The 9,006-nt window shown below is 52.6% G+C and overlaps 1 protein-coding gene across 1 annotated transcript in view; it reads right to left on the bottom strand.

Moving 5' to 3' along the window:
• Positions 1 to 2,431: 2,431 nt before the first annotated feature.
• The window catches only part of PLEKHG4 (pleckstrin homology and RhoGEF domain containing G4), an 82,376-nt gene continuing 75,801 nt past the window's right edge, over positions 2,432 to 9,006 (bottom strand). Inside the window, exons 15-22 of the mRNA XM_066557645.1 lie at positions 7,921 to 8,170; positions 7,264 to 7,353; positions 6,708 to 6,932; positions 5,625 to 5,795; positions 4,931 to 5,147; positions 4,209 to 4,325; positions 3,858 to 4,121; positions 2,432 to 3,241 (exon numbers count right to left, since the gene is read on the bottom strand). Coding sequence (XP_066413742.1) covers positions 2,913 to 3,241; positions 3,858 to 4,121; positions 4,209 to 4,325; positions 4,931 to 5,147; positions 5,625 to 5,795; positions 6,708 to 6,932; positions 7,264 to 7,353; positions 7,921 to 8,170 — 1,663 coding nt within the window. The 3' untranslated portion in view covers positions 2,432 to 2,912. The remainder of the gene's footprint in view (positions 3,242 to 3,857; positions 4,122 to 4,208; positions 4,326 to 4,930; positions 5,148 to 5,624; positions 5,796 to 6,707; positions 6,933 to 7,263; positions 7,354 to 7,920; positions 8,171 to 9,006) is intronic.

Raw genomic sequence — 9,006 nt, 5'->3', positions numbered from 1 at the left:
TAATTTTCATTTTGTCCAAGAACAGAGGGAGGGTGTCACAGCCACACAGTGACCTTGGATGTTACTCATGAAAAAGCTACCTTGGAACACAGGGCTCGTTTGTTTTCCAGTTATGCTGTGTTACTTCAAACAACTTCCACTTAAGGTTCAGCATTATGATCAACCCATTACACTCAAAACCTGTTGGTCTCGAATGCCAGCACATCCAAAGCTCCTCAAACAAGCCACAACAGTGGGACTGAAGTACCAGAAGAGGGGCTGAGTCAGAGATGAAGCAAGGAGCCAGTCCCTGTCAGTCCAAAACCAGGGGCACAGCCAGGACAAAGCACAATGGAACCTGAACTAAGCCACTGGAACCTGAGCCAGCAGGGCAAGAGAGGAACTTGCACTGGGACTGCAGCTACAGGGGGCAAGTGGCTAAAATTAGAGCCAGGAACTTTGGTGCCTCCAGAGCTCCACAGACAGCTCCCTCTTCCTCACTCCTACTGACACCTCTGCTGGCTGCTCCAAAGCCCCTCTCTGGGTCAGCCTCCCACTGGCATCAGGGGAGCCTCTGCCTGGGCATCTCCCCCTTCTCTGGTGAATGCACTGAGGATTTACAGGGGGAGCTGGCAGTCAGAGCAGAGGTGGCACAGGCAGAGTGGCAGAGCTGACAGATGGTTATGAGAGAGATTAGCTCAGCACCAAGGCACTGGAAGAACCATCTGAAGAAACAATTCATAACAATGAAATTGCTTTTTATTAGAATGGAAGTATTAAGCCAAGGAAATAAATTATTGCTATGATAGACATATTTAGAACATAAGGAAGGACGTTAAATCTTGAGCTTCAGGTCACTATAACCCTGAAACAGAAAGTTAGACTACTTTTTTTAAATACCTCAATTTCTCTTCATGCCCTTCCAAAAACTTTATAAAATATGCAGCTTACACAACAAATAGTAACAGAGTCACTTGTAATAAAAATCTGTACAACTCATAGCTTTAAAAATAATACTTTTTTTTTCCCCCAAACTGCTATGTTACTTATTACTTATAAATATAGGGCTAACGAGTTCTAAATGCCCAAGGTCCCATCCAATACCAAAGCTATTACATTTAGTTGACAGAAGCCTTCCTGGGACTTCGTCTCAGGAAGAGGTCAAGTTTTGGGCTGTTTGAAAGAGCCTGATAATGGGCAAAAAAATATCTTCAAGGATGAAGACTGTGTCCTTCTGCTGGTCAGAGGCCTGGGGTCTTCAGTGAGTTTGAAATGGCAATCAAACCTGGAACACAGCACCGTGCAATGGGTTAGACCAGCTGCACTCCTGGGACGTGGCAGGATCCCACAGGTCCCTCTGTCCTGGCCAGCAGTGACCTCACAAAACACTTGAAATCCACTGTATGTCAGAGGTAAATTTTGGTGGGGAAAGAATATTCTCCCTGCAGGAGAAGCACAGCTCTTCCCTCTGTACCTAAGGACTCACCCAAAGGTTTTGTGCTGCTGTCCCTTCTGCTTCTGTGGCCACTTCAAAAGTCTCACCTGTGACTCTCCAGAAGGAGGCTCAGGATCTTAAATCTGAACCTTACTGGTTCTGTATAGCTGGTTCTGAACTCCTGCACCTGCAGGTCACGAGGCATGGGCCTGCATGGTGCCACATCCCACAGTGCCAAACTTATGAGCCATTCACCACCCTGTGCCTTGACCATTCAAGCCCTAATCCTGCCTCTCCCATACCCCTCTGCTCCCTGTGAGAAGGGAGGCTCAGCTCCAAGGACAGAGAGGAAAAGGCTGAGACAAGAGCAGGCTGGTTTGAGTGACAATATCAAGGGCTGCCAGCCACAAGCAGGAGCCCTGCTTGGCTGCAAGTCCTGTTAGGGTTCACCCTCCTTGGATCAACAGTGACTTCCTTCCAGACAGGGCATCCTCCCAAAATCCCTAAATAGTGAAGCAACCTCTGGCAGCTCCCTCAGGACATCCTGACCATAACCTAGCAGGTTCCTTTGTCTGGCAAAGTACCGTTTCCTTTGGAGGTTCAAAGGAAACTGTGGGATAAATCTGCCTTGGGGAGAATACTGTGATTCCCCGAGGCAGTTCAGAGGGACTAAGAGCAGGATTTTGGCAAACAGCCACAAGAAATAGATTAGTGGTTAGACAGGTGGGCAGCATTCAGAGGAAAGCAGCTCATCTGAACACTCAGGAGGTGGTCAAGCCTTTACTACCTGAACGTGATTTTGCTTCTGCAAGGCAGAAAGCATCAGACCAGCTGTTCAGAGTGTGGCTCCATGGGAGCTGCTCCTCTGTAACCAGATGAATCAGAGCCTCAGTCAGGAATGCATAGGGAAAACTCACAGAAGAGCTGAGGGTGAGGTTCCCCTGACTCAGAGCTACTGACAAACCTGACCAGCACTCAGAACTGCTGGAAAATCCCCTGCAGGGGCTACTTACAACAACTCCACTTCCTGAGGCGGGGCCGAGGGGGGTCACACTATTCTTGAGGGACTTATGGTGACCTGGCCTGCTTTCTGCAGAAGAGAGAAGCCAGTGTTAGTAGGGGGTTAGAGGACAACAGCATCAGGACAGGATCTAGTGGGAAGGGAAGCAGCTGAGAACGCTAAGGAACACACCAACATCTCAGAGCAATAGGCTCCCACTACTCCCTCTCATCATTCCCCAAGAAACACCCAAACCTCCCAGGAAAGGAGCTTGGCAGCACGTGCAGCAGAGCTCCAGGCACTCCAGGAGGTTATATGTGTACCCCAGCCCATGGCAGCATTATAGCTCCTGTTTGTGCAACACCTCCTTGTGCAGCCTCCAGCACTGCAGGTCCTTTCCAGCTCATCTCCTCAGGGATCCTGGCCACTGCAGGGGTGGCTCCTGCACCAGAGGCTCTCGCCTGCCCCCGAGGGGCCAAGTCTCTGCAAGAGGAAATGTCACTTCCCCACAGTCACCCCAAGCCCAAAAGCAGCATCTTCAGTCCCCCTGTGAGAGGCAGTGGCTTGAACTGGGGACGCAGGTACAGGAGCAGGCAAAGTAAGGAGAGTGTTTTGGCTGCTTGCACTTACTGCAGAAATGTACTGGCTGTTTGTGAACCTGGGTCTGCCCTCCATGGCAGAGCTCTGTTGTGGGCCTATGGGCATGTAAGGGGGTGAGCCCATGTCTTCACAGAAGCTTTCTTGTGGGACGTTGGAGACACAGCCACTGTCGGAGCCGCTGGAGCCAGTGGCTGACATGCAGTGCGATGACTCTGAGCTCTCTGTTGCTGGGGAAAGAGAGGAAGGTCACTCTGATAGCCACAGACCATTAACAGAACACAGATAACTTTGGGTTGCATATAACCCATGCCACATAAGCTTGATAATGTACCTGTCTGCAAGGGCACTGGCCACACAAGCCCACAGATCAGCCACACTCCTGTCTGGGCCTCTTTAAGGCCACAGACAACAAACCAACACAAGGAAGAAGAGTTCTAATGATGCTGGTGAGTGGTATGGGCTGGCCAATGAAGTTCACACAAGGGAAGGCAAAGGGTGATGGGGCCAGGATGGTGAGGGCAAAGGACAGAGCACTTCATACCAGAGGGGAAGGGACACAAGTCCCCAAGACCACAACAGTATCAGTACACAGCACCAAGCCTGCTGTGGATATGGCTGCAGCTCAGCAGGTACTTTATAAGCCCTGTATTTGAGCTAACTCTTCTCAGAGAACCTGAGACTGAGCTGGCAAAATAGAAGGGCAGGGCCCTCATGCCCTGGTCTGGGTAGAAGACAAGGACTGCCATGACCCCAGCAAGCCTGGTCTGACCACACAGCACAGAACAAGGTGCAGGGATGAGCCCACACATCCCAGGTGCTGCAGAGCAGAGGGGCTGTACGTACTCATTGAGGGCTGGCTGCTCGTCTCGTGCTCCAGCTCATCTTCCTCGATGCAAGTGCCAATGTCAAAGGGACGTCTGGGGGCCAGGACCCCTGGCAGCAGAGCCTGGTCCAGGTACATGTGGAGGTTGAGGGGCCCCAGCAGGGAGGAGGAGGAAGGGGAATAGGCAGTGGGGGTGCTGCCAGTGGAGAGCTGTGTCTGTGTCCTCTTGAAGGGGTTGGAATGGTCAAACAGAGACACTGCAATTGAAGCTCTGGTCCTGGCACCTGCCAGAAAACATACAAAAAAACCCCCTGAGAACCAGTCCTGCCTCCCTCACAAGGATCAAGGGGGAAGGCACAGCTGGCACCTACCTCTGCCTTTCATGATGTAATCGATAGCACGGTCATTAATAGCTGCCTCACTGGGTTTGATATCCAGGAAGGGCTTGTTACCCACACCCATGGAGACCATCTCCTGCATACGGATTTCTGGAGAGGAAGAGACCCACAGCCACATTGTGAGGCTGACCCAACCCAACCCTCCCCACAGGCACTATTTAGCCACAGGTTAGAGCACTCTTGGGCTGGGCTGCTTCTGAACTGCTGAGATTAGATCTCCTCTCCCCTTGCTGCCCTCCCCAGCGCTGTGGAGTCTCCAGGAACAAGCAATCATGCCCTGCTCTGGCCAAGTAGCTCAGCGCCATGCCACCTACGAGAGTCCTGCCAAGCGGGAAGCCTGTGGGGGACAGGAGGGACTTGGTCAGCATGATTCACTAGTGAGCTCCAGTAGTGGCCCACATCACTGGGGAGACCAACAAGTCTTTCAGGGGCACAGCCTGTGCTCACAGGACAGGGAACCCTGAGCATGGATCTTTGGTTTCTCTCATGGAGAACAGGTGGGTGTCTACAGTCATACAGAGCTTGGACCAGTTGAGTTCCCTGGGGATGAGGGGCAGGGAAGGGACATGCCCAGCCAAGCCCAGCACATGCTCCTGAGGCTGCATGCTGGCACACAGCTGCTTGCTGCACAGAGCTGCCTGGTAACAGGATCCAAACCTACTCAGGACAGCATGAGCTGAACAGGGCTCCCGCACCTTTTGCGGCACAGAAGGAATTCCAGGAAGGAATCACACCTTTATTGCGGGCTGCCTGCTGCCACAGGATTTTGGCAATGTCACCAGTCCAGGCCTGCTTAGTCTCAGCAGAGCTGGCCTGGAGGATGTAGGTGTCACTGGACTTCCGCCTTCGGAACCAGATCTCAAAGCGCAGGCCGCTGTCTCCGCAGTTCTCGGTCAGACCAATGTCTGCAGTCTGGGAGGAAGAGGAAAAGCAAAGCATAAACCAGACTGTACCAGGAGCAAAAGGAGTAAGCTGCTTGAACCTTGTGCTAGAGCTATCCTCAGCTTGGCAGACCTAAGAGGAAGGAGCCTGAGGGTCTGGAAAGCAGCAGGTATGTCCTGGATACAGCTGAGCACAGACAGCTCAGGCAATTCCTAGTGCTCCATCCAGAATTACCACCACTTCCCTGCCACGTAAACATTGCCTTTCCCCCATACTCCACAACCCTCAGAAAATGCTGGCCCCACATCTCACAGCACAGAGGGCCTAGGCATTAATGAGTGAAATATCCCCTTCTGGCTTCACTGCATGGTTTGGAGGAGGCTGAGAAGTGGTGGGAGCAGCTCTTCTGCTGAAGGTGCTCCTGCTTCCCATTTCAGAGGCATGTGCCATGGGGAAACCAGCCACGGACAACTCCCACACAAGAGGGAGCTGCAGGGCTGCCCTTACCTTGAAGGAGCGCTTGTAGATATACACATCAAAGCCACCCTCGATCCTCTTGGGCTTGCTGAAGAGGATGAGGTCCTCGAAGAGGAAGACGTGTCGCTGGTACTTCCTGCGGCCCAGCCAGATGGTGAACTCGTCCTGCCGCACCAGCTGCCCCTGCTCCTTCAGGTTTACCTGGACATGAGAGGACACCCTTGTAAGACTCCACCAGCATGACCCAGGCATCCCTAGACCTGGACTTGGAGAACATGGTCCCATATGGCTGTAGCCCAGGTGGTGAAGAAGTGGCAGCTACCTGACATATTAAGAGGGCTCTCAAAGAAGTCAGGCTGCATGGCATTGCTGGGGACCACATCAGGCTCAAACAACTGTCTCCAAGCTCAGGGCAGAGCTGGACCTTTCTCCTAGGTGTAACCCACAGATGGCCCTCTTCTGTCACCCTGTGCACATCTGTGACAAACCTCTGGAGTGGCAACTGCAGGCAGCAGCCAGAGCTTTCTCTTGGGGAGGAAATGAGTTCCATCCACTGCAAGGAGCCCAACTGGGTCAGAAGGCCAGCTCCTTAATTCTTCCTGACCCAGACTGATCTTACTCCACCCTGAGCCCTGGGGTTTCTCCTTCTCAAGTGCTGCACTTTGCATGCCTCTCCAAGTCCCACTTAGTTGATTTTGTCCTACCCTTGGCATTGGCATCAGTTCAAATTCCTTATTGCAATCTGCCTGACCCTCTTTTGACAGCTCAAGAGATGAAAGGTCCAAAGCAGCCTGCAGGATGCCATCTGCAAGGGCTATGAGGCTGCCTCCCATCACTGATAAGCATCTGGGAGCATGTTTATGACAAGCAGCTCACCCAGCTCAGGTAGCAGCACCCAGGCTGTCTGTCCTAGGAAATCAAGGAGACCTCCAGGCCTCACTGCTCCCTTGCCCCATGCCTCAGCAGTCCTTCTGTGCTGTACTGGCAGACAGCTCTCTGATCCCTGGGGGAACCTGAGGGGAGGCTCACCATACAATCCAAAGACACCAAGTCTAGAGAAGGGGAATAAGTGTGGCTCTGCTCCCCTGGGCAGGGGAAGACACTGGAACGTACATCACAGTCACGGATGGCATCCATGGCCAGCAGGTCATTCCCATGCCTGAGCTGAAACTTCACCATCTCCTCAGCAGCACGGAGATAGCCCAGCTCCTGCTCTTGTGCCTCGCTGCACTCCTTGATCAGGTCCTTCAGGAGCAGGGCATATTTGCTCATCCGCTGGATGGGTTTCAGCAGGTAGGAGGCCAGGTCCATCTTATCCCCCAGCTGCACCTGCTTGAACTGAGAAATGCAAAACAGTGAAGGCAGCAGCCTCCCCAAGGAGAACCCTGTGCCCCCAGGCCAGCACTGACACCTCTTGACTGGGGTACTCAGGGAAAATGAGTACTCTTGGGGGAATGCAAGGCTACAGGACCAATGCTGCTGTGTGCTGGGCTCCTTTCCCAAGCTCTCTCTGCACCTCTGCCCTGTCCCTTCCATACAGCTGTGCAGAGAGTTGTGCCAGGGAAGCAGTGGCAGCACTGAGCCTGCCTTATGCAGGTAAGTTGGCTTTGCTTAAACAGATCAGTGACCAAACACACTGAGCAATCCTGATACAGGCAGTGGAACTCACCTTGAAGAAGGTATTCCCATGGCTGGCCAGCAGTGAGTCTGACTTCGGCTTGTTCTTGCTATACAGTGCATACATTCCAAACTGGTCTTTCTGCAGAAGAGATCCATCCTCCAGTGAGATCCATGCACCCAGGACACAGTGACAGCCACAACCCTGGTAGGTTACTCTAGTACTTCTGCCTCTCCTAGGCTGCACCAGAGCCTCCTCTGATATCAGGAATAACTTTATTTCAAGCTCACTAAGAGCCAGGGAATGTTATTGTCTTCCTACTCCCAGAGTAGCTAGGACTTTTTGATTCATTGTTCTGCTATCCCTAGCCTCTTCCATACCCCAATAGTCACCTGGTACCATTCACACCACGTAGCAGCAAAATGCATGGGGCAGCTGACCTTAAGACCTGCGTCCCTGTGCTTCTGCCCAGCAGCCCTCTTCTGCCAGAGCTGGTCTGTACCCCTCTGCTCACTCTAGTCATTACCTCTGACACCACAGACAGAAAACATGTAAGGGATGTCCCTGGAGAAACAGATGGGCTTTAAGGAGCAGAGATTTTGTTCCCCTGGCAGTGTCTCTTGGTAGCAAAGCACAACATGAAAGGCACAGAAACCAAACTCATGTCTGGAAGAGCCTGATCCCGGGGGCAAGGTACTGATGCCTTACGTGTCGCAGGAAGCAGTGGCTGACCCTCAGTGGGTGGTTGCAGCAGCTCTCAAGCTCTCGAAGGAAGTATTGGCTGTGGAAGTCATAGAGTTTCTCCAGGTTTCCAAAAATGACGCTGCGCTTCCCACGCAGGTCCTGGGGCAGGTCGAGGCGCTCCATCTCAGGGAAGTAGCTGTCGATGATGTAGCGGAGTGACCGCACGTACTCCCGCTCCGTGGTCACCATCTCGTCGATGATGTGCCGCAGTTTGCTGCAACAGGAAACACCCAGCCCTGAAGGGACCCGGGCTGCAGCAGGGCTACAGCAGCCAGAGTGCCTGCAAAGCACTGGACTATCACTAGAGAAGCTCTCTCTGACTGCCAGCATGGAGATGGATCCTTGGCACAGCCCAAGCTCAGATACACAACTGTCCGTGATTGCTCTGACCCTGAGCGCTGACAGGACTCAAGGGAACAGCATGAAGCTGTGTCAGGGGAGCTTTAGGCTGAAGCTATTAGGTCCTTCACCCACAGAGAGGGTGCTAAGGCACTGGAACAGGCTCCCTAGGGAAGTGGTCATGGCACCAAGCCTGTCAGAGCTCAAGAAGCATTTGGACAAAGCTCTCTACCACATGGTGTGATTCTTGGGGTAGTCCAATGCAGTCAGAAGTTGGATCAATTACCCTTTTGGGTCTCTCTTTCAGCTCAGGATATTCTGTGATTCGAAGGATTCAGGAAGGGAGTGCCCAAGGCTGGCTGTGATCCTGATCCTGATCCTCAGCAGGACACACACCCCTGGGCCCACCCAGCCCCTGCTCGGGACACAGTGGGCTGCTCTGCAGTTGGCTGCTCTCCTGAAACAACAGTGACAGCAGAAGTCACAGTGACTTCTGTGAGGAGTCAGCCTGATGACTAGAGACTGTGGGAAGCAATGTTAACCCTGGGAGAACAATAGCTCTAGAATTAGGTGCTGTTGGGCTTGCCCTAGTAAAAGTGAGAGTAAAACTGAAATGTCCTAGCACTTCATCAGTGAACAGCAGTTCCCAGCATGGATTGCTCTCACGTATCTCAAAGGCTGCCTCTTAGGTACTCGAGGTTTCCACTGTGA

The sequence above is a fragment of the Molothrus aeneus genome, chromosome 11 (assembly GCF_037042795.1).
Source record: "Molothrus aeneus isolate 106 chromosome 11, BPBGC_Maene_1.0, whole genome shotgun sequence".
Classification (NCBI taxonomy): domain Eukaryota; kingdom Metazoa; phylum Chordata; class Aves; order Passeriformes; family Icteridae; genus Molothrus; species Molothrus aeneus.
The sequence above is the reverse complement of the archived record's forward strand: the minus strand, read 5'-3'. Positions and strand labels throughout refer to the sequence as shown.